At 39.1% G+C, this 26659-nt stretch overlaps 1 protein-coding gene across 1 annotated transcript in view; it reads left to right on the top strand.

Moving 5' to 3' along the window:
- LOC122794151 (zinc finger CCHC domain-containing protein 14-like) overlaps positions 1-26413 on the top strand; it is a 248890-nt gene extending 222477 nt beyond the window's left edge. The window contains exon 4 of the mRNA XM_044062379.1: positions 25995-26413. Within this exon, the coding sequence (XP_043918314.1) occupies positions 25995-26035 (41 nt within the window). The 3' untranslated portion in view covers positions 26036-26413. The remainder of the gene's footprint in view (positions 1-25994) is intronic.
- Positions 26414-26659: the final 246 nt, after the last annotated feature.

Raw genomic sequence — 26659 nt, 5'->3', positions numbered from 1 at the left:
GAAATCAAGAGGTATTTCCAGTGAGCTGTATAGATTTACAGTGGAATAAATTACAGTTCTTTAATTTATGTAAATTTTCTCCTGTCATTTTCCAGCCTTCTGATATATACTTTATTTTTTTTTTTTTTTGTTAAAATTTCTAGCATACACTATTATAAAATTTGCATATGTAAAAACTGAGAAAACAAATTTTAACTCTTCAGAAAGTTGGTTGGCTAATATGTATAATGGGGATTATTGAAGTAATAAAAAGATCTGGAGATGAGACAACCCGGCAATTCTCCTTATGTATACTCTTTAAGAAGGGAAGATTACTACCATTCACTTTCAGTGGTAGCAGAGGCTGCCTGTAAAGATTTTTGGCCCTTGTAATTGTTCTGGAAAACTATGTAATGTTTTATGCCTATTGGACTCAAATTCCCCATGAGCAAAACAAAAGCTTTTGTAGCAGCTAAACTAACCAGTAACGTTTATTCATCCGTGCAGTTTCTTTCCTGATCTGCTGTGATAGGTATTAACAGAATAGTGAGATGTCATTTCTGTTCATGGGTATATGTTTTTTTTATACCCATTCTATTCATGCATATATGCAAGTGTGTTATTCAGCTTTAACATGGTACTGTTGAGTTTACAATTTTCCTCTTGTTTTAAAATCTGTATTGAGAATTAAAATTGGTCTGTAATGGGCTGTTTCATGTACAGATTTGCCCTTTTATAAACAAAACTACTCATGCCTGCTTCAAGAAATTGGGTATTTTATACCAAAGTGGTGGTAATAAATATTTACTAACATCAGAAGCAGAGTAAGCAGCACATCTTCAAAAGTTTGATATGTTTCTATTATTTGATCATCTGGTTCAATGTTTTTTGCTTTTGTACAGATCTTTAATATCTTGTCATTGTAATGAAAATGTAGTATTATACCTACCTTCTTTTTGGGTGTCTCACTAATCACTTCTTGTGATTTTTTTTTCACTCTTCTAATTGCAAGTATTGTAAAAATATTTGATGTATTCCTCCAAATGTTCACCAGGAAATATTATCTGGATAGCAAGAAATTTCCAACTTTTATCTGCCAGGACGCAATACATGTTTCCTTACCTCAAAATACTGCTTTAATAATTCAATTACATATGGTTTGTTTTTGAACTACTAAATCTTTCCACTGAATGACTTGTTTTTATACGCCACCTTCACTGATGAAAATGTTACCTTTAAATTCTAACCATAACACTGCATTGTGTGGTGAATCCTGGCCGTTTAGGAGATGATGTGGTTAGCATACACTTATGTCCATTTTTAAAACTCACTATACAAAAACATTTACAGGGTATAACAGAAAATAAGAAATAGGTTGAGAATAATTCTCTGAATTTGTCTTGGCTCTCTTTGTATCCGTATAAAAAAAAATCATATAATTTCTTTTAATGGAGAGGCTTATTTGGTCTCCTTGAGCATTATCTTCAGAAGATGTATATGTGAACTTGGAAAAACCTTACCCAAATGATATGGAAAATGGTAGTGCAAAGTTTCTGTTACTACTTGTTGAAAAATAGCATCAGGTGAAAAAACAATAATCCATTCTTGTAAATGCCCCAACATTCACTGTCATAGGAGTAAATTTAGTCTGTCCCTACATCCTTAATCTCCCAGAGGAGCACTGCAAGTAAATTACACTGAAGCACCTCCTTTACCTAGAGGGATTCATATACTTTCCTGCAATGCATCAGATTCTTTTGCAGCCTGCAGTTCTGCCAGTGTTGCTTCAGGACTGGCTGCTATGGTTCTCATGTGAAATTTCAAATGAAGGTACCAAAATGGACATTTGCAACCCTGTAAATGGCTTAAAAAAATCAAGAGCTTGCAGAAAACATCTGCAGAGGTGGCTACCACCAGCTATCCTCTGTATAGTCAAGCCCTTTCAGGATCCACCCACCAAACTGACCCTGACCACAGATGTCTCCTCTTTAGCACAGGGACTCTTATCAGAGATTACATGGCTCAGAACTCGTAGACCGAGTCAACAATTCGTATAAACATGCTGTAGGTGACAGTAAACCTGTTACCTTTCCAGGATCTGCAGCACTGGTTTTCACAGAGCTAATTTGGTATTCTAACCATAACACCACATTGTCTGGTACATCAACAAACAATGGGGAATGCATTTGTAATGCGTATGTCAAGAGACCGTGATGTTTGGGATTGGGCTTCTCAGGCCCACAGAACTCATCCACTGTTCACACTCCAGAAAAAACTTTGCCAAACAGCCCATTCAGATTGTGAACAATTTTTAAGAAATGGGGTCAACCTAATGTGACTTCTTAGCTTCTCCAGCTACACTCAAATATCAGAAGTTTTTTTTTTCTCCTCTTCTTTCATTCCTCTTTCAAACAGCAAGAACAAGCACACTTTTGCTCAATGTTGGCCAGATGGTTCACTCCCCTCCCTCTAATGACTAAATTCCTTTTGTTTCTTGTCATATAGGGTCCTATCATAATAAGTCCTCTGCATCTCCCATATCACAAGCACCTTCTGACTCATTTGTTAGGGAATTCTTATATGGACTTTCATTCCCTCAGGCTAATGATTTTGTATGTTCACTTCATTAGCCAACGGGTCATCAAATTTATTCTCAGACAGTGGTATCCATTATTACAGCTTTATTTATTTATGCATTTGTTAACTGGGGTATAATATAAGACTGATCTACATGGACATTTTTCAGGTTCAGCCCAGGAGCAGAAGTGTGACCGCTTATCTGAAATCATCTGCTGAGAAGACTGTGGGACAAATGTTTTTTTTCTATCTAGGTATCTACATAGGAGGTAGTTCCACTGTCCACTTCTGCCTTTCTTATCCTTCAGTATCTTTCAGAACTTTTTAACACAGGCTTCAGCTGTTCCATTCTTCAAGTTTACCTGGCAGCAGTTTCTGACTTTCACACAAGTCTGAATGCTGAGGTCTACAGGGCCTTTTTAAAAAACATCTTCACTCCTTCAGTTCCCTTCCAGAAGTCATGTCCAATGTTAGGACTTGTAGTTTACATTGGAAAAGCTTAAGTCTCCTCTATTCAAGCCTGTAGCTTACACTGATCTAAATTCATGGTTCTTAAGACACTCTTTGGTTGCACCAATATCTTAAACAGATTTTGACCTTCAATCTGTGCCAGCATATCCCCCTTATGTGGTATTCCACAGAGGTGTATTACCTTGTGTACCTTCCTTCATAAACAAAGTATCTACACAGTAAAATCTGAGTCAGTGTATTTATTTTCCAGTTTTCTTCATTTATTACTCCAGTCTGTGAGAACAGGTTTTGCACATTACGGATGTTCATAGCTCATATATTACACGAGCCAGAACCAATAACTGTAAAAATATGCACATTTTCCTGTTTCCACGGCTACCTTCTGTATTGCTTCTTTAGATGGTATCTGTGCAGTGGCCAGCAAATTGTCTCTGTTTTTCTAAGCACTGTAACCTGAGCATTCCTTTAATGTCCAAGTTTTCTTTTGGGGCCACAGTCATGGAAGACACATTCCCTACTGTGGGCATCTTGCTTGTCAGTGGTGCTGTGGCCATTGTAGAATACCAAGTGCATGGTGGTAGTTGTTTTGTTTGTATACATACATCTGTAGTTTGATTCATGTAAGTTTCTTCATTGTACACACATGCATACCATTAATGTGCAGTGTGATTCACAAAGGTTTCTGACACATTGCAGATGCATCACTTACATCTCATTATGTGAACAGGAGGAAGGAGCATCTGAGGCACTACTTTGGCTGTAAATGTTTGGGCCATACCATTACATGTGATATTGCTCATCCATGTCCTTCTGTGCAGCAGTTCACTTTAGCACATTGCTATAGGACATTCCGAATGATTTTTTGTGTGCTAACATGCTTCTGTGACTGCATTGCTCTGTTCAGGCTCTATACCTGGTGTGCAGTTTTACTTATGAGTCACCGTCTGTATATTATTTTGCTGTGCAGTTTTATTTCCCTAAGTGTTCCATACCTTGGCTTGTAAAACAAAGCAACTGCACACCACAACTTAATCTGCTTTAATAAAGTTTTGGAAATTGTAAGGGGCTATGATGCAAGACTTCTTCAGCATAGTAGCCTGTGCATTGCAGATTTCTTTGGCTCTCACTACCCCCACCCCTTTGATCCTTAATAGTTTTCTATAGCCTTGTATCTAGACTTGCAGTTGTTAAACAAAAAATGCAGTAAGTGAAGTGCCAATAAACCAACAGTAGTCAGGTGTCTTTTCTGGGCAGCAGATTTAGAGAATTTTTATTTACTAATTCTTAGCCGCCATATCAAGAAGTACCTTAGGTTCCAAATTTGGTAGATTTATAAAATGTATATCCTCCAGTATTTGTATAGTGAGGGATAAAACAAATTCAAGTGTCCCCTTGCTTAAATGAGTGGCTAATTATGGACTAACTAACATCTTTGTGGTGTAGAATGTCACACCTCTAGCAGTCTACACACCTTACATTCCAGAGTATTTTCTGAAAAATAAACTTAAAATCATAAGCTAAACAAATGTAAATATTTTGTGAACAATGAAAGGTATTAAAACTGTACAAAGGGCAATGTTATCTGGAAAAAGAATTGTTTGCACTGATTTTCCATAAATACTATGTTAAAATGTGCACAAACCCCAAATTATATTTTTTGTTATACGTTCATATACAAATCATCATAGCTTGCAAACTGTACTACTTAGACATATATTTTTAGAACATTTTTGTTAACCAGACACAAGCGTTCACATAACAAAAATTTCCTCTGTGAGTGCATATTTACTGATATATTTCCAGAAATATGAAAACATATGCTTATAGTTAGCAATATAAGTAACACTGTATATAACTAAAGTTGTATATCAAAGACAGTTTTCTTCAGGAATGTCTAAGATTTCACCTGATGTCATGCAATGGTTTATAAATCACTTGGTTTTTGAAGTAATAAGTATATATGGAAATATTGTTTATTTTCATCACTAACAGCAATATCTCTGATATAGTATGATAAAAATACAAATTGACAGTGACTTTTCTCCCACCATGGCATTTCACACCACGCCTGTCAAAAACAGGGAGATGTCAGTTATGAAAATATGAATGCGAAAATTAATTAATTTCTCTACTGTAGGACATCCTATATTAAACTTAGTGTCATTTTGTTAACAACTCTGCACTTTCTAATAGTGTCTATCATTAGCTGAGAAGCCACTTGGTTAAAGAAGCCAGGCCCAAAAAGATCTGGATTCCTTAAGGGGGTCTAGGTGTGAACGGGAAATATACAAAAATGGCATTGCATGCTTGAGTGAGTTAATCCATTACTCACTTAAGCCATTCTGTGTCAGTGTTTAACCATTTATTTTCTTTCAGGTGATCACTTATAGACCTGAAATTTATGTGATAGAATGACAGTGAGACCAGGCTTAGTGAATCTGTGATTGATTGCAATTTCTTTGGCATAATTCCACATGAGCACTCTAAATCTAAAGAAGTCCAACACAGCATTCTACCAAAAGATTGAACTATAGTTCTGAAGCATTTTTTCCTTGAGGCATAAACATCAAGTAAATTTCTGCATTCATGAGTCATATGGTGACTGTCCCATAGCTTCCTTCATCAAAGCAGTACCTCAGATGCTGCAGTTTCATGTCCTCAGGCATTCTGAGGTGTCAGTGCAAGTCTGTACATGGGGAATGGTTAAGTGGTGCTTGTAAAAACTTGCAGAATCAAGCAGCAGACTTCCTGTATCACCTGACTTCATCTCCCAGTCATAGTAAAGGAGCCTTTTAGGAGGGCCCAGCCACACTGTTGGACACCGGGCATACTTTTATAACCCCTGTCCCTTCAGAGACTCTTGAGTACATACTTCAAACTACCATTGTGGGGATCCTACTACTTTCATTAAAGATTCAAGTCTTCTGGGTAGCCAGAGAATGCTCTGGTCATAGAAGTCTGAAGGAAGCGAGAGCCATAGCACTTGCAGTGAAGATGTTTCATAAAAATATACACCCATTTATCATTTATAGACAACACATCAAACATGATACATTGAAGAGGCAGTGGATATCTGGAAGTGGATACATGAGACAATTAAACCATACTGGTTGACTTTTCAGCATACCAGTGAGTGACATATAAAAGGCAACTGTACAGCTGTTTTTTTTCACATCTTTTTCTAGGAATCCCCTCAGGTGGATCAGTTTACTATAGAACACAGGGTTTAAATACTCATTCCATAGCCCATGAGCATAAAATACACTTTTTTTTTTTTTTGCCTTGTCTTACTCATAGCCAATACAACCAGAGTTGAGCTTGCTCCTCTTTCATGTGCAGTACCCTTAGTGTACCTGCATCCTCTCCCTTTATATCCACTATAATCTGTTGAGAAAGGTTCATATTCCATCCAGATGCTAGTAAGGAATATCCATGCTTGGAGAGTTTGTACTTTGTCCTGGACAGCTTACCATTTTATGTCACATGGTACAGATCCTGACTGAAGTCAGAAAGCTATCAGCTAAAAAGTTTTAACTAGTTAAATGGATAAGCCTTTCCTTCTTGACAGCCTCTCCATTACAAAATGCAACACTGTCCTGTTGTTCAGCTGCTTAATGACCACAGCAGCAAGCATGTGTTATTCTTCTAGTAAGGCATACCAGGCTACAAACCCCATACGCATCCCTTATATCTGCCAGTTCTGACTGAATTTTGAAAATAAAACTTTCCTAAAAAGAATCTGATTTAAGGCCTCCTCAACATTCATTTTCACCACGCTGCATTCTAAACTTTTAACTATTACTTAGCCTTCTTGAGAGCCAGCTTCTTCAGTGAACTTAACATTTCTCCAGGAGACATTTTAATTAATGGTTATTATCCCATACAGAAGGATATGCAAAATGTTGGCCATAATGAGAGACATCAATTTTAGTTAATAAAAAAAATAAAACTCCATTTTCCTGAACAGTAATTTTGGGTACTGTGCTATTGATTTAAATATAACTCCAGTCAGCACTGTGAGTTATAATTTGTAATGAATCTGTATAAGCAGAGTTAAAAATAGATCCCAAGCATTGAACACTGAATAAACCAAACTGACAGTTTAAGTAGTAGATGTAAGAAGTATGTAATTTTTGAAATAATGTTCTTGCTTAAAGTGCCAGCTTCTGTGAAGTCTTATGTTTTTTTCAGTAATCGTTTAGTTCCTTTGTTCATTCTGTGGAAGTAGAGCTCTGAGCCAGCAGCACTAACTGCTTTGCCACCCCCACCTCCCCCCATTCCTCCGAAGTACTCAGTCCAGATTATAAAATTTTGTTGGATTTCCTATAGAAATGCTGTAATATATAAATTGTTTTATACAATGTTTCACTCTTAACACTATGCATGTAACTAATCCCTCCTTATTATTATTTTTTTCTACTTTGAATGTAGATTGGTTGACTTAAAAAAATCTGTTAAGTTTTTTTCTCCTGTTCAAAAGAAGCAGGCCATGCATTAACTAAATAAACCTTCTGAAAGTGGTTGGTCCATTGCATTACCTATTACAAATGCAGCTAAACACTAATAGAGGCAAATAAACAAGTGGTTGTTAACTATCATCAGAAACTTTGATTTTATATATATATATATATATATATATATATATATATATATATATATATATATATATATATACACACACACACACAAATCTATGAAACTATCATCTGGACATCTGTTCACATGCTTACAAAGCATAAGTGCCCATTCTTGAAGAGCAGGTTTTGGTAGAAAAGTTTGGTAAGAGATCCCCCCTTAGCAGTTGTTCACCCAGGGTTTGTTAAATAGTGCATCTTGGGATTTTGTTAAGCTATTAAATTCCCACAAAAGTTGTCTATCCAGTAAGATAGTACACTTTTGTGAGGTACTTAAACAGATCCTGGAGGGAGAGAGACTCAGTACTGTAGGTATCCCTCTTATCATTCCTCATTTTAATTAAGGTGATTTTTTTTTTATAGCCTATCAGCTGTTGCGCTGTATTGTAGAGGTATCAGTTACTATAATGATGTTTATATTTTAGATAAGTTTCTTTCTAGAAGAAGTGAAGTAGCACTGGTGCCTGAGGACAGTGCGTGATTAGGGTTGCCACCTTTCTACTGTGCCATTTCCTGACAAACAAGCCCCGCCCCATACACAATCAAGCCACACCCATTCCCTTTAATAACCATGCCCCTTTACTATAGCACCCTTCAGCACAAGTCTTTAATATCACATACAGTTATCAATAAGTAGAAAAATGTGTAACAAGTCAGAAGTAAATAAAAAAAAACTTTATTTAGCAATACGTCATTCAAGGGTTCACTACATACAACAGTACATCAGACACAAGCATGGGAAGACTAAGCCCAAGTCTAATATCACATGTAGGTAGTACTAAAATGGAAATACAGTTACTTAGATATTAAAAACACCAATTCATTCAAAGCAGTACATTAAGGGTTCACCATACGCAATAGTAAAATAAAAGCAACTGTTTAAAGTGTCTTCACAGTTTTGCTAGAAATCATTGCTTATACTTGAAGCTATATTTGGCATTTGATCTAGCAGCCTCAAGTAATGGCTGGTTATTTTTCACAAATGAATAAAATTGTGAACAACTCATGTTAAAGTTTAGCTTGACCTGCTACTCTGCCTTCACAAACATTCTATTTCTTGTATCAGTCCACGCATTCCCCATAAGTGAAAAAACCCTTTCCACAAAGCTATTGCTGGGGGGATTGAAAGGGCAAACTGCATCAGTCTGTAAAGTGGCTTGCAGTCTGGAGCTTTACTAAAAAAAGTCACCCAGCGATCACTTACAGATGCCTCTGTCATCTGTAACAGGACTGGCAATGCAGCAGTTAAAGTACAGTAGTCTGAGTAAAGTGCTTCAATGTCCACATCCTATTTGAAGAGGTCTGCAAGTGTACGCAGTTCTGGCCAAGTTACAGGATGTTGGAGGCTGAGGACCTGCATAGCTTTAAAGGGACTATTATCATAGTCAAACCACTTCTGTAGGTAACAAAGTGCTTTACTGTAAAAATCACTAAAGGTCCTACAGACCTGCTGTGCAACAGCTGGAGTAAAGTGCTATAAGGCAGATGAAACTTTAGCACCAAAGAACTGGTCATCTAGCCTTCTCTGCAACTCATCTTTAAGACTTTTCATCACGGTGTACAACTCTGGAGCAGAGAGAGTGTTACTTTCAAGTTTTGCTATAGACTTGTGGAATACCTGCAGGATGTAGTGCATGAAATGTATGTAGCACTCTGCCTCCGAGACATCCCCACTGATGCCATCCTCATCAGCCTCCACAAATTTCCAGATGAGGGGGTGACAGTCCTCAGGCCCTTGACTAATAAAATAACTTTTAATAGCAGGCCAGCATTCTACCAGCCTTGCCACAGCTGGGAACAAAGACAGCCACCTTGTTACAACATGCTGCATGATTTCTCTAAAGTCCTGTTCTAGGAAAGAATAGAAGCCTTTCAACAGTGCCATTTTTTTAGCAGATGGTGAAAACTCACTATGTACTTTCAAAACCAGAGTCTCCACATCAAACTTTGCAAGGGACTTGCCTGCATGCTTGGCACAGTTATATATTATGTGGCATAAACAGTTTGCTGCAATGATGTGAGGCACTTCAGATTTCAAGCTTTTAAAAACAGACTTGTGCTTTCCATAATTGACTGAGGCATTGTCTGCAGCATAGCTAGCAATGTTTTGTACTTTGAGTCCTTTATGCACAAGGATGTCCTTTATTTTAGTAAATATACATTCAGAACTTTCGTTATGATCCTCGTAGGAATCAAGGAGTTTCTGTTGTGTGCCATGGGTGTGAGTAAAGTACTGAATAACTAAAGGGAACATTTTTCTGTTCCCTTTATTGGATGCATCTGATCCCACTAAGAAATAGGAATTGCCAAGTTCCTGCAGAAGGAGCTCCTCTGAATGAGGTGCAAGTACATTCATGACACTACTCTCAGATTTTGTCTTCCCACAGCTGAATTTCGAAGCCAAAGTAGAATCAGGGAAGACTGTCAGTGCCAGCTTACCTCCACAATCTATGGATACATATGAGTGACCGTGTTTCACTCCATGATAGACTGCTGTCACTTCAGCTGCAGTCACTTTGGAAGCTTCACTGGTTGCACTACATGGCTGAATAAACGTGGTCATTACAAGGTTCTGCCTCTGGAGCTAAAGGCTTTGCTGATGTTTGTCTGACTTCTGATGGCTTTTCAATGCCTTTTCCCCATCCCATTTTACAGTGAAAATTGTTCCACAGGATGTGCACTTTGCCATGGCATCTGCATTTGGAACAGGTCGCACCCATGAGTAGCTTTGCTCCCACACGTTATAACTGCAGAAAAACCTCTTTGGAGACATGCTTTCAGCCTCTTCCTGATGATCCATTGACCTTTTCCTGAACATGATTTGTGCAGGATCCTTGCTCAACACTACAGTAAACCAAAACAGCTATTAATACAAAATCAAAACACTTGTGACCAACACCAGTGCCTGGTGGGGCCTGTGTCAGTCAGTAGCCACTAGCCAGAGTTGATCACATTCACATGTGAATTTCCAGACTTTCACACCCTAGTAATACCAAGTTGGTATAAGGAAAAAAAATGAGAGACTCCACATGAAAAAATAACAGTGAAGGTAAAACAATGAAAGGCAGAAGCAACTCCTGTCTGAGGGACATTCTGCAGCTGTTACACATGAACCTGGTGTGACAGCAGAATATGCACAGAAGGCATTCAACTGTGTGTAAAACACATGGGTCAGACACTACAGCAATGCACCAAGTTAAGACCCTCTACTGTTATGTAGAACCCAATGCAAAAGTTATCCAGCTGAGTCTGAACACAGCAAGAAAGTTCAGACATACTGTGGACTGACAAGATAGACGAAATACATAGTAGCTCAGCAATCATACCCTCTGGCTACACCCGTAATAACTTGCATAAAGACAAACTGGACAGTGTGGGCTGACACGATGATAAAGATGAAATATGTAGCTCAGCAATCATAATACCCTCTGGCTGCAACAGTAATAACTTGCGTAACGATAAAGTAGACCGTATGGGCAGACATGATAAAGACGAATTCCGTAGCCCCACAGTATTCCAGATGCAACACCCCATATTAAGTGCAATTTTTCTTAATAGCACAGAGACCAGTCAACTTGGGGCTGGTTTCTCCCCTTTTCCACTCCAGATCCCCACCACCACCTCCCACTGGCACAGTTATAGAGTTGAGCATAGTGGCCAAGTGAAGACCTCCAGCACCCTATTTATCAAACAGTGCTTTGGGCCCACGCTCAAGCAGTTGAGACACACTGAGGTCTGATTTATATACACATGGGAAAGGCTGGCACAAGTTTACTAACTATGTCCCCCTTTTCCCCAGACTACAAAGTAATCATTGCCACCTCCTCCTTATAAGCAACTTTAAGGCCCTAACAAAGTGTGTTCAGTCTTACTGTGCAATAGTAATAAACATTGGTAGTTTGACCAATGCCAAGGTAGAGTGGCTCACAGTGTCACTAAATAAATATGCAAGTAGTCTCAAAACTTAAATATCTACACCACAACGAAATGTTTAAACATATTTAATAAGAAAATAACCAGTATATATTCACTGTAACAAGTTCAAAACCACATGAAATATTTCACATTGACAGTCCCAAAGAAAAGCAGCTACATTAAGCCTTACTCTATACCCAAGACAGTACACCTAGAAAGAAAAACAGGTCAAGGTAAACATAGCTGTGATGACAGACTAGAAAAGACAGTTCTACAGTCCAAGCATCTTATACAAATCATGTAGTCATTATATATTCACTGTAACATCAAAGTACAAAACCACATGAAAGATTTAAAATAACATTGCAGTAAAAACAGCCAAACTAAGCCTTGGTATAGACGGTATACCCTAAAAAACACAGATAAGGTAAACAATGATGACAAGCTAGACAAAAAGCTACATTAAGCCTCGCTATATACCGAAGACAGTACACCCTAGACAGAAAAACACAGGTCAAGGTAAACATCACGGTGATGACAGACTAGAAAAGACAGTTCTACAGTCCAGGCATCTTATACAAATCATGTAGTCATTACATATTCACTGTAACAAAGTACAAAACCACATGAAAGATTTAAAGCATTGCAGTAAAAACAGCCAAAGTAAGCCTTGGTATACCCTAGAAAATGCAGATCAAGGTAAACATAGCAGTGATGACAAACTAGAGAAATGATAGTTCTACAATCATAGCAAGAACCCTATGTAACTCATAGTATACATTCACTGTAACATCAAAGTGAACACACATGAAAAATAATAAATCAAAGTGCACCCACATGAAAAATAAAAAATTACAATAGCTGCAGTTAAAAACAGCCAAACCAACCCTTGCTATATATCTCAGTCTGCAGACAGTATCCTAGAAACTACAGATCAAGAATAAGATAGATGTGGTGATTACAAACTAGAAATTGTTCTAGTTAATAATCACCACAACATGTTGAACATCTAGATACAGTTACACACATCTTATACAAATCATGTGTTGTCACCATCAATGAATGAGATAGTGCCAGCACAGCTAGTGAATTAATATAAGTTTAATATTAAAAAAATCACTAGTAGCTGTGCTGGCAGTATTTCATTCCCCTTGCCACACACAGCTTTGAAAATCTACCTCAATCCATCCATATTAAAAAAATTTCCACTTACCTCCAGAAAAGCAGCAGCAGGGCTCCTTAAGCTCTCAGCCAGAACAGGACAGGCAGTTAACAAAGACACAGCAAGCAAGCAGCAGGCAGCGGAACACACCACCACCCAGTCCACAGCACTACTCTTCCCTTCCAGGGCCAGGCTCTAGCAAGCAAGCAGCAGGGCTAGGGCAATCCTTCCTTCCGACCGAATCGATTCCAGGCTCCAGCAGCAAAAGAAGCCAGCAGGCAAGGACACAGCCACAAGAAGACCACAACACCAGGCAATCCACCGAAGATATCCCGAACTGCAAACAGCCATACCAGCAAAGAAATTTCAGACCTTAAGCAAGTACCTCACCGTCCTTTTTTAGTAAAAGGTAACACATACCTGAGAGAACCACTTTTTATCCCTTAATTTTCGCGGGCAATGACTCGGAAATCTAAGTGTTGATTGGCTGCTTGCTGCATGAGCCTCTTCTGCAGCAAGCAGCCAATCAACTGAGATGGCAATGTCATTTTTTTTTTAGTTAGCATACAGACGTCATGCTTTGTATCTCCGGACTCTCAGAGCAAGAACCGGAGTGCCCTACTGATTTCCGGACACTCCGGGAAAAAAACAGAGGGGTGGCAACGCTATGCGTGATGGGTATTACTGTGACACAGGAGGGCTTGTGAATGTTAGGGTAAAAAGGCAACCAGTACCACTGAAAGTCATTTTCCTTAGGGACCTGCTGTTATGGTTACCTCAGATGTCTCTGCAGCTTTCTGCTTCAGTAAAAGAGGAAACTGCTGTAGCTACATTTGTCAAGGATTAGTTCATTAACAGATTGTGTTGAGTTTCTGATATTAAAAAATATAACTTAGCGTCTCTAGGTAAAGCAGGAGTAACCCCTGCACTGCCCCCTCCACCACCCTTGCTTTAGTATAACATATTTCAAGGTTACACAGCCTCAGGAAGAGTTTGTGAAATTTGGTGGAGTAGTTTGAGTGAAGATATGGGCGGCCACAGTGGTGCAGTCGTTAGCATTGCCGCCTCACAGCAAGAGGTTCTCTGGTTCCATTCTCGGCTGGGGTGCCTTCTGTGCGGAGTCTGCATGTCCTCCCTGTGGTCGTGTGGGTTTTCTCTGGGTGCTCCGGTTTCCTCCCACATCCCAAAGACATGCAGTAGGTGTGAGAGTGTGTGTGTGCCTTCTGTGGAAGGTTGGGCGCCGGGCTGGCAACTCGACACTGTAAAATTCCACTGCCAATCATGAGCGGACAGATGATCCGCTGTGGCGACCCCTAACCGGGAAAAGCTGAAAGAAGAAGAAGTTTGAGTGAAGATATAATGTAGTTACCTTGTAAATGCTCTGACTATAGTAGAACATATAGACCTCCTGCTTGTGCTGCTATGACCATTAAAAACACAAAACATTATCGGGTTGAAGGGCCAACCCCTCAGGTTCTCTCTCTGGCCAAGCACCTTTGGCTGATCTCTTCTGAAAAGCTCCACTTTTTTCCCACCATGACAGAGTTAAACTTTGAATAGCCCTAAGCTGCTAAACGATTATGGAAAAATTGAGAATTTTGAACATTTCTACTTTTTCAACACTTGGTCCATCTTTTGCTGTCACTTGAGCCTTCTGTCATCCTGTTTATGAGAAATTGTTTCCCCCTACAGATTCACACTTGAATTATGTACTGCATGCATTTGGGTTTTTTCATTAACAGCAGGCAACATATTTTATGAGGAATTCAACTACCTACACTATTCATCAGTGCATCATAAGGTACTGGATGCTGTTCTTATGGTGGAAAAACTTGCGTAACTGGAAGGCATTGAGCCTTTTTGAACCTTTCTGGGTGATTCTCCCCTTGATCACAGAAAGTGAGACAAGGAGGCCTCTTACAAGAGAATGAGAGTGAAGGTCTCATTGTCAGGTCTCATTCATGATGCCTCTATCCGAGCCCATCAAATTTCATCAGCTTCTTTTTTTTTTTTGACTTACTTACTCAGCCTTTCTTTCTCATTCCTGAGACTTTTATCCATCTTCTTCTTCTGCTGCTTGTACCTTTCTTTGTTTTGTCATTGAAGATATATCCTTTTGTCAATTCTGTCATGCATGTGTAAAAAAGCACAGTTATAACCCAGGTATGATCCCTGCAGTACTCCCCTAGTCACTTTTCTTATTCCTAACATTGTCTGTCTCCCCGTAGCCCTCTATATCATACCTTTAAGCCATGGACAAAATCAGTTCCTTATCTTAATCCTATCCCAGCCCCTCCAGTTTTACTTCAAGCCACTTTTGCAAGATAAGAGTCCAAGTCCTTGTTGAAGCCTGTGTAGACTATGTGTACAGTGCACTCCTCTCAAATTCTTCTATAACTCATTCATAAAAGTGTATCAGGTTTACCTGAAATTGTCTTCTAGCTGTGAACCTGTGACAAGTTTTCGTCCTGTATGAGAAATTCAGTCTCTTTATAATTATTTACCTGATTTTCTGTGCTACTGCGCTTCATTTAATAGATTGTGAATAGATGAAATTTGATTTTTATTGTTCCCATCTCACTCACACACCTTTCAAGAATACCAGTCTTCACACCTTCTACAGAAGCCAGTGATCCCTTAAAGATATGTTGTCAGGATATCTGCTGCCATCCTAATCAGAAACTTGAGAACCCTTGGAAACTGTCATCTAGCCTTTGTCCTTCCTTTTTTTCTCCCCAAAGCCAATCAACTTCATCTTGCCTCCTCCCTCTGTCCTGATGTTTGTTTCAGTTTTTCCCCCCTACATCCCTGTTTGGATCCTTGTTGGCTCATTTTCTCCTAACTGAAGTTTAATAGTGCTGTTTAGGACTTGTCAGGTTACATACTGGAAATTTCTGCTGATTATGAGAGAGTGAAAGAAAAGTATTTTTGATCTTATTGTAGTATAGCAGTCTGCACCAGCCTGGCAAGTAAAAGGGGGTAGACCAGTCTTACTCTGTCAAGAGTGCTGTAACTCATTTTCTTTTATAGCAAGCCTGATAACTAAAATCTGAAATACAGCATAGTTTTTGTCTAATGACAAGAGATCTGTTAACCTGGGTGAAATTTAATGTGTGCTGTTGGTCTGACCAGAAGCTGCAAATAATATGGTACTAGGTAAATCCCCTTGCTCTCTTTGCTTCTTTTGATACATCCAATAAGCAGCCCGGATTTTACAGGACAAGCTGAAAGGACCTTTCATGGGTGCAACTCCAGATAGTTCTTTTTGCAATCTTTAGACATTCCTTTTTTAATAGCACACATTTCTTATTCCAAAATGACCAATCATGCTCATTTCTGTGGTAGAGAGTGATAAATGCCTGATTTACAGCCTAGGCGACATATTAAGGTAGCAACTTGGGAATTGGAAGAGCTGGGCATGGAAGAATGGGAGTGAACAGCCATTATCGGCTTGTCCATCCTAGGGATAGGGAGATAAGTGTGACTTGCTGTTTGGCTGGCAGCTAGACAAAACACTTGGTGGTAATTGGGGCTTTTGAGCATATGCTGTCATTGTGCAAGTGCAATAGCTGGAGGGGAGGGGAAATTGGTGTTTGGAGAGAATTTTTTTTTGAGAGGCAGCATGCAGTGAAGCAGACAGAGATGTCATAAGTGTGTGTGAGCTATATACAAGTTGATAAACTGCTCCACAGGATTAGAAAACAGGCCTGCACCCTACCACCAGACTCAAGCTGCAGGGGACAGATGGGCCTATTAGCCTACCTGGGCAGGAAGAAATGGGTCATAAGGTTCTTGCTTAACCCTGAGATACCCAGCTTCTACCCAGCAAAATGCCTGAGCCGATTTGGTACAGGTAGGAGAGTCACTGAGCAGGTTCCTGCATGAATGTGGGATGAACTGTCAAAATGTTTTTAATTTAGTTTAAAAACTTGTAATTACCCGAAGCATTCATTTGATCTGTTGAGTTCATCTGTTCATGGATGTATTCACTACAGGCATCGATTAATAAAACTTTAATTCCAATTGCTGTTAAGTTGAAAATGCTTACTTTTAGCCTGTTTTTCATTTGTGACTCAGATATATCTATTAGCAGATAAGGTTCTAGCCCACCAAAAACAATAGGATTGCTGGGCTGACCATTTAGAATTTATTATTAGCAGACCACCAGTACAGAGCACTTACATCCAACTTCTGTTTTTGGATTCAACAGTTCTCCCTTTCACATCTTCCCTGTTGTCCTCCATAGCTGTTTGAAACTATCATGTTTGTGTTGCAGTCCCTGTTGCCATTCATTTAAATGTTAAAATTATATGATATGTTGTACAGATCAGGCTCTAACCAGGCTTGAGATATCATGTCTCAGTTTTATACAGAGGGGCACTTTATTATCTACACACCCAAACTCACGTCATCAAGAATTTGTTCTTGTGCTCCTTACTGCAGCTTTAAAAGCTTGTCATTCACAGTGGCAGCTTTACTAGCTTTTATATACTTAATGCTTATATATATGTGTTATGCTTATATATGGGTCCCAGACATTTGTTCAAATGAGCAAACGTCCGAAACCCAAACAGCCGGGCATACTTATGCGAAAGTGCTTCTTTGCCTTTTGCCAAGACCATACTACGGTGCGGATAAGGGAAAATTCCTTTTTCCCCACTGTAGTGCGGTCTCGGAGGGAGAATATTAAAGTGGGGGGGTGGGTGGCACAGCCCCCCACATGGGGGGGGGTGCAGGGGGGGCAAAGCCCCCCCTGCTAAAATGTTAATGCAGTGTTTTTTTTTTTTTTTGTAACACGCTTTAACGAAAGCGCTTTTTTGATAAAAGCGCTTTCGTTAAAGTGTGTTCGGTTGTTATGGATTCGGATGTTTGCTTATTCGAGCAAAAGTCCTAGATCCATATATATATGACTCAAGGCAAAATGTTTGATCTTCTCTCTCAGTTTCTGTGAAGAAAATTAGTAACATTTACTTTGTGCTAACATGTCAGTTGTTCAAGTCATTATCAAAAAATTCTAAGTTTCCTTAAAAGGAGATGTTTATCTGTCACAGCATGAGAAATGTTTCTACTCATTTTAATACAGCCTTAAAGACAAATGTACTTTTTATGTCCTTTTGTAGATCATTTTTGTGCAGTGATTGGTTGTGCAGTTTTGATGTTCTACATTACAATGTTGTTTGCTAATGTTCCATCATTTGTAACTGCACTAATCAAAATGCCAGTGAGTCAACCCATTTTTATCATATAAGTTGAATGTTAATAATTTTGGCCTTTCCCGCATTGGCTGTTTTCTTGATTAGTTTACACTGTCATGTGCCCTGTTTTGTCATTCCCAGTTTGAGATCACTCTGTCAGCAAGCCTGCACAGTTTCTTTGACATGTCATTTCCTGATTTTAATCTCTTTTCAAAAGTGGTTTGATCAGAGCCAGCAGAAAGGCATGTATATGTAAGGGTCTCAAATTCAAATGACCAATGTAGGCTGTATGAAGACTAGAAAACTCAGACATTGGCCACAATCTCCAAAATAAAAAGTCAGTGCAAGTAGGAATGTAGTTGAATTGTACTCATTTGAGGGCTGCTTGAGGCCCATTTGCCTTTCTTCATAAGAATCAATTATTTTCCTTTCACTTGTTCCATACCATAGTATTTGTATCACGCACACATGAGCTTTATTCTTGAAGAGAGTCACCTTGTATATTTTTACTCTTGCTGAATTTAGAAACAATTTGCTACTTGAAGTTTAATGATTTATATGAAGACTGTAACTGCAGCCTCCCAGGGAAAGAAAAGTATTTTTAAGTGATTATCTCTTTTCCAAGTTGCAGCAACCTCACAGTGAAAATATTAAAGTAAAAGGTTGTGTGTGTGTGTGTGTGTGTGTTTGTAGGTGGGTAAAGCCCCTTGTAGGGGTGAGGGGGGCCTGCCTTTTAGGTATGTGTGTTGAGGGACTTTATGTACTTAAGCTGTAAGTTCTTTGCAACTACACATGTGCTTTTGAGGATTGTGCAGTATAGATTTGATAAGACCTTCTTCTTTCAACTTTTTCCCGGTTAGGGGTCGCCACAGCGGATCACCTTGTCCGCTCATGATTGGCAGTGGAGTTTTACGGTGTCGAGTTGCCAGCCCGGCGCCCAACCTTCCACAGAAGGCATACACATGTACAAACTCACACCTAGGGCCAATTTAGAGTGTCCAATCCACCTGCAGCATGTCTTTGGGATGTGGGAGGAAACCGGAGCACCCGGAGGAAACCCACGCGACCACAGGGAGGACATGCAGACTCCGCACAGAAGGCACCCCAGCCGAGGATCGAACCTCTTGCTGTGATAAGACCTAGTAGTCCCAAATTATTATTATTAGTAGTAGTATTTTTCATTTAGCTTTGATTTTTTTCTATAACGATGACCGTATACAGATAGGTTCCTCAGGCTTCCTTACTGTAATTCTGACACCTCAATTTTATGTCCCAAAATTGGGTGGTAGACAGTGAAACTAAAGGAGAATATAGAATATCAAAAATTCCTGTCCTTTAAGTTACCTTTTTGCAGTGGGGGGGAAACTCCCCTGCACCCACCACTACTTAGTATATAGTAACTCCAAGATTTCTGTGCCTTGGAGTATACTCTGAGACACACACACACACACACACACACACACACACACACAGTGGTATTGGGCTTAGTGTATATGCAAGCCAAATTTTCACACATTTGGTCTCGGTGTTCGACTCCCACTTCAAAGTCTCTGAATTTAAAACCATTACTGTCCTTCAGTCCTATTCTCGTAGTTATGTTCATAAAAACAGAAGAATTTGGCCAGGAATCATAGAAACGTCTGCATTCTACATCAGGCAAGTACAGTGGGATCTTTACTTTCTACCAGCACTGCCACTAAAGTGGAGTTGAGTTCATCTGCATATCTCATTCAAAGAGGACATGTCAAGAGTGTTTGCTTTTAAGAACTTGGTGCAGAAGTGGAGCATGACAACTCTTGTCATGCTATGTTGTACTCAGTAGATGGTCTGCTGAACAGAGGAAACAGGCATATTTGTTGCAAAACACCTCTTCCAAAGAAGAAACATGCTCCTGTTTACCTTATTTTCTCTTAATAAACTATTTGAGATGAATAGTTGAAGTGTCTTCCAAGATCTTTCAATTGTTTTATGGCTTCCAAGTCCCTTCAGAAATGTGTAAAATTCTAAGACAAAAGGGTTTTGTGTGTAGTGTTCTACATGTTACACAGATCCTTTCTCATGTACTAAATTTGAAATACGCTGATTTTCTGTTAGGTATATTTGGAGTGCTTCTGGGTTGCCCTGAAAATAAGACTTTTGTGTCTAGGGGGTTAACCCCCATTTAACAACTAAAATCCAAGTAAATTAAGAATTTCTTCTGATAGTCTAAGCTTGACACAGTTCAGAATTTGCTGTAGCTTCTGCACTCCAGGGCCTACGTCTGTTAGGTGCATGGTGTGATATCATGCTAGACTAGGAGACAGTGGACAGACGTTATGCTTCCTATTTCTTTTCTGCCTGTTGCACAGTTTTGTACTGAATGCTAGTATTTATTGCAGGAAAGTGTGTGTTTCATGCCTAAAACATTGAAACCTTGCAAGAGTTGCTGTGGTCATGAGATCACATGCCAGAATCTGCACTGTCAGTGCTAAGGAGTAGGAGCACAGTGTGAGGCATTGCCACAGCTTCCAGTTCTACAACCCAGTTAGCTGCGAGAAATGTGGAGGAAAGCTTGAGGTGTATACCACTACCAGAAAATAGCAGTTTTGAAAGTTGCTTCACTCTGGGACTAGCAGGAATGTCCATCATGCAACTGTACTGATGGGAGAAGGTAAGCAATCATTTAGGCCAGACATAGGTTTAAGCCTACTCCTTTTAAGTCCATTATCCAGGCAGCCTTGCACTATTCAGAAGTTGTGAGGCCCCTTTAATGAGCATTTTTTTTATACTTTCTGTTGGCTGACAGGGAGAGGAGTTTGAAGTTCATGCCCCACCTTGGTTTATCGTGAGGTGTTAACATTGGCTGTCCTACTTTTCAGCATCTGGAGCATGAATAATGCATTCAACCAGCTAATTTGCGGCTGAACTCAAATTCAGGGAGTTTGATCCTGTGGTCTATCCACAAGGTCAAGCAGAGACTCGGGCTAATCATCCTGCCCCATTTCTGCCACTGAGGTAGCTTTGGTGTTGGACAAGCACATGCAGTTTTATATTTGGTGGAACTTGTACATATGGTAACAGGATTGCACCCTTGTGGAGTAAGGTTTGGTGCTAGTACCAGCCCTTGCCTGGGGCCTCTCCATTGTAACAGCTGCGTACGTGCTATTTGCTTATTATAGCTCCTTATAGGAGGAAGCAGTAAGGAATAGTTCATCTCGCTTTCACTACTCTGCGAAGAGGGATCTTTGGATTATGATGTCCTTATATCAGAAACAGACAATTTAATGAGATAGTCCCCTACCTTTAGCTCCCCTCCAGATTCTTTGGGAAGATTATCTAATATAAGCCTCTATGTAATGGCCTTCTCCCTGGAAATGCTTCAGTCAATATCTAGGCAAGAAAAATGAAATCCTTCTGGAATACACATTTAGGCCCTTCTTTTCCGTAGAAGGCTGGTAGCTTGTATAGATCCCCAATGATGAAAAGTAACTTCTCATTTAAGCATTCCTGGGTGGATTCTCAAATGAGTTCCTCAGTTCAACATAGGTGCAGAGGCCAGAATACCATACAGACTGATGGAGTCCAAGGATACAGACAGTATGAGTTAGAGCATTATCTCTACTGCCTGTTTGGAACTGAAGGCCCTTAATTCTTCATTTCTTCTGTCCTGGTTCTGAACCTCCCTTGTAAGCCAGTTATGAACAAACTGACAGACCTCCCTAAATATGGAATATCTGTGGGTGAGAAGAAGACCTTAATTGTGATTTCTTCAGGTGGCTTCCAAACAGGATGCAGTAATTCTGGCTTTTCTAACTCTGTGGGTAGGGCAGCTGATTCTTTTTAAGTGCCACTGGCAGTGGATGGTATGACTAAGGCTGTCCTCTTAAGGAGCAGCATAAGTGATCTGTTCTGAGTGGTCTGCTCTAGGGTGTCCTTCTTGGGTAGGCTTCCAAGGATCTTGTTAAAGACATACAAAAGATTTTCCTTGCTTTGACTACTACGATTGATCTTTGTAATGCACCTGATCAGCTTTCTCTTCATCTTTTAGGCCAACCCAGTTCTCCAAGAAAAATGTAAATCTTCCATAGAATAAGTAATGCCTCTTAAAAAGGCACTGTTGCCTTTCCTGGTCTAACCAGCTGTTTCTCCTAGGATGACTATGAATGTGGCAGTAGCAGTCTTTACTATCCTGCAGGGACTCCATTGGGAAGTTGTTTTTTTTTTGAGTTTGCCCCAGCATGAAAGTCATTACTAGATCACTGCACCAGACTTCGGCATATCCTGGAATTATTGGATCAGTCCCCAGGAGGGAGGTTGCTCAGTGACTTGGCAGTCTCCATAGTACCCCTAGAACAGGCTGAGAGTATTCTGCAAAGGGGGTGTACATACTTTTCCATCTTTGAAGTATTTTTCCTTGTTTTGAGTGAGGTAGAAGACATCTATCTTATTCTGCACCTCAAAAGTTTCAAAAAGCAAATATAGTGTGTCAAATTCTGGATAGTGACTCTAGTGGTCAATCCCTTGCCTGCAGTGGACTCCTTTTGGCACATGGGGGGGGGGGCACAGGAAGTTTACTTCAGTTCATTATAGGTGGGTTTCAGTGCAGTGTGTTGCCATTTGATCTCTCTCCCCTGCAGCCTCTTAATTTGGGTTTATGCCACCCCATTTAGTTTGCAGGTGGACCTGACCAGTCTCAGGTAGCTGTATGACTTGGGTCTAATATAGTCAGTGGTAATGGTTCAAGTTTTAGGCATCCCTGCATATTATAACTTTGGTGAGAGCAGAACTGCGGCAGAACACCAGCAGGATGCAGTTTGAGTCCCTTATCTTCATCATCTTTTGAAGGACGCTTCTCTTTTTAGGCTTGAACTTCATGATTGACATGCTTCTCTACCCACTGTTCAGAGTGTTTCAGTAGTTCTGAAGTTTTTCTTGTAAGAGACACTTCCTGCAAGCAAAAAAGTGATGATAACCAGGATCTCTAGTGCCCTTATCTGTTGTGAACTCTGTTTGGAATATCACAATATCAGGTGCCTCATAGGTAATTTTCTCTTGAAAGTGATTTCAGAATTGCTGTTAAAGAAGTTTTTTTTTTGAGCTAGAACAAGACTTTATACATGTTGTGCCAGATCATGTTATGTCTAAAGTGGCATGAGTCCAGGAAGATGTCACATTCATTTGTCTGTTTTGCATCAGGTAGAGAAGTGCTTATATTGGCTAAGCAAACCTGTTTCAAATGAATTGCTGACTTGTTGCCTTTTGCCATGAAATGGTGTGCCACCTTTTGTAAAATATTAGTGTTAAGGGCCACTGCCACTATACCAGAGGTGTAGCTGTTTTCAATGCTTGATTGAAAAATATCTCCATTGTTGACATCTGTGCCCAACTTGATCAGTTCACACTTTTGCACTAAGTTGTATTGCTTGGATTGATATTCCAGGAATTGTGCTGTGAGCCTGCTTGATACTTTCACTTTTTGTTTCCTGGGAGGTTTAACTCTTTGCCGTTTATTTTCCCAGTAGTTACTAACTACAGAAAGTCACTGAGTTCAGATGCATCAGATATATATATATACTTACCATATCCGATGAACTGCAGAAGGACTTCTGCAGTGGGAACTGTTACTCCATACCTCTCAATGTCCAGATTTTCACCTTTTATTTTTGGCCAATTTGTTAACAAAATGTGTGGTTTTCTGACAAGTCACTGTGGATTGAAGTCATTAAGTAATGATACATATTTGAGTTTCAGACTTTATATCCTTCAAAAAAAATGCATGTTAACACAAAACCTGTTTGTTATTTTAGCAAATTTCTAAGTTTGTAAAATCAGTATTTAAAATTTGTCCCTATTTTTTTGATCCTTTGCCCTACTATTATTTTAATCTTTCTCCAGATTTCTTGATGATCTCTCCATCCAGGTACTGTGGGTAGATTTTACTATAAGTTGAGGAAGTATGTAATTTGATATTATTTGGTCTTCTGGTTGTGCATCTTCAGTGCTAAGCAGTGAAGCCGGGAAGCACTGGGACTGTATGGTACTCTCCTAATGTATTGTGCAGCATCATGACGTATGCCAACCAGATGTGTACTCATCCTTTAAAGTGGGAATTTTATGTGAATTTTGCAGAAGGCCTTCTAGTAGATCAACAGATAATGAATAGCTGTTATCTTCTCACTTGAAAAGACAAGAAATGTATTAATTCATTGTTCAATAACTCATTTAACCTGATTTGGGAGCAAGGAGATGCTAGATCCTATCCTAGCACTCAGTGAGTGCAGTGCAGTTCTTGAACAAGGCACCAACCCACTGCAGGATGCGAGGATACCCAGTCACATACATATACCCTACCTATAGTGAATTTGTATGATCACCAGTTCATCTACTGCACATTTTGGGGATGTAGGAAGAAGGTGGATTACTTGCAAAACAATTAATTCAAACACTGGGAGGGTGTTCAGACTCTACACATAAGGGATCTAGGCAGAGAACTAAACTGAAGAGCCAAGCTGTGAAGCAGCAGTGTTAAACGCTATACCCCTTGTTTTAATTTAGAGCAAAGAAGTTGATGACTGAAATATGAATACATCTGGTAGTCTTTATTTTCGAGTTGTGAAAACTTGGATGCAATAATTTTCCCTAGGGTGTTAGGGAAACATAGTGTCCCACCGAAACATTATTCAAAATGCATCTGTAATGTTCACTTTGGCAGGAACTGAATAGTTGGATTAACACTTCTGGTCAGTGAACACACCATTTCTGGAAGTGTCCATGTAGTGCATTTTTGTGTTTTGTTCACAAATCCTCCATACAGCATTTCCCAAAAAGCTTTTACTAACACTTCAGTCTCCTCTCAGGGATGTTATCGAAGTCCCAGTTGTATGTACATCTAATGTCATTGTGGTTTCCTTATTTCTACAGGAATAGCAGATTCGTCATTCTATGGCTTTTTTTAATTTGCTTTCAAGGAAGTACTGTCACACAGTAATGGTATCAGTTTTGCCTCCGTTCCAACTGAATGGGAGTGTTGGCAGTCATTTCCTGAGGAAAGTGTGCCTTTGTTGTGCTGCTTTGTAGATCAAAATAAAAGACTGCATGTGTGCTGCCCATTGAAGGATGTATCCTTTTCAAATATTCAGGCCAGTTTTGTTGCCGCTTGAAGGTCAGCTTGAAAAGCAGTAGTACATTTATAGGCATTATTTCAGATAAACATGCAGTGGTTTGTAGAAGCTTTTAAATTAAGGAATTCCTGTCTTTTTGCCTTCTTAATGCAATGTGTACCTGAGTTTGATACGTAATAACCCATCTATGTGAATTAATGTTTGGTTCTGGGAACAAGATAATTGCTTAGCCACTGTAATTATAATTCTCCAGGAATGTCATCATTGCTGATTCACACCTGTCAGCCTAGAACTCTAAAGTCATGAGCTTAGAATTTGTAATTTTTTTTTCCAGGTCAGCAGTGTTACTCTCAATAGCAAAAGCTGTATTTATTCATTATGAAATACTTCTAGACATGCAGTGGTTTAGTGCTGAGTTAAATTGTTTCAGAGATGCACTGTATGTCCCTTCTTAAACACACACACACTTCACATTTGACCCAGCTGACTGCCTCCCTCCTTTTTTGTTATAGCCTGGGTCAAAACCCACTTATACGAGATGTTAATTGAGATATTCTCAAAAGTTCAAGATTTACATAGTGTAGATTAGATTTTTATGATTGTTGCAGTGGAGTTAAGAGAAAGTGTGACTGCTAAAAGAAAATCACTTCATATGGATTTTTTCCACAGAATTGTGTATTGAGTAAGGCTTGTCTGCTGCATGTTTACATTCAAAGTGTGGCAGGTATGTGCTAACTTGTGTTATTTTAACATAGGCTGAAACTACTGTTGGCGTGTATTGCAGTATTAAACATATGCACAACTGACAAGATAATGTACTTTGGAAAAAAAATGGTTTTCTAAATGGAAGTCAAACATATAATATACTTCTTTAGTTAAAGTAGTGCATTTAATGGATGCTGTTCTGCATAGATTTATTCATGCTGTTTCAACAGTTTTTCATTTATTTTATGTTCTACAGGAAATACACTTGCATACCATACAAAACCTGAAGTTAGGTGACCATTTTTGATCATAGGAGTGGGATGAAAATCCTAGTTTGAGCCATTTTGTTTCAGAATTGAACCTGGCTGGATTCATCTTCCCTGTGCTTGTAACTTTATAAGTATTATAAAGGGAGTTATTTGTAAATACTGAGAGATACAACTTGAAATTTAAATATCTGATGTTTGTGTTTGATTTTTTTATGTTTTATTACAGTTTCTTAAGTAAACATTTTTAAAAGTTACATTTGTAATAGCACATTTATTGTAGAAAGTTACTACAACAGAAAATACATAATAAAGGCTTCTAAATGTTCACCTGTTTATGACCCAAGTACAGCAATGGAGTTAAGCAGCAGGTCTGTGAATATTTATAGTATTAAAAAAATTTAATAAGTGTTTGCGTTTTTATTTCTCTCCTTAAATATTGTCTTCCAACAAAGCAAAGTGTCCAAACTTACTGAATTGTTACAGTGAGATTAATTATTTTTTGCATGCACGAACTTTAACATAGTAGAGAGTTAAATGTCAAAATTGGTGATCGAACTCTGCACTTTTGGGACTGCTCTTAAGCATACCTAAGAACCAGATTGCATTGTGTACGTCGAGGAAGCAACTGTGTGGTGTGCACTGTCAAAAACTA

The sequence above is a fragment of the Protopterus annectens genome, chromosome 1.part0 (assembly GCF_019279795.1).
Source record: "Protopterus annectens isolate FY-2018-M chromosome 1.part0, PAN1.0, whole genome shotgun sequence".
NCBI lineage: Eukaryota > Metazoa > Chordata > Ceratodontiformes > Protopteridae > Protopterus > Protopterus annectens.
Note: the sequence above shows the minus strand (reverse complement) of the source record. Positions and strands in the feature narration are given on the sequence as shown.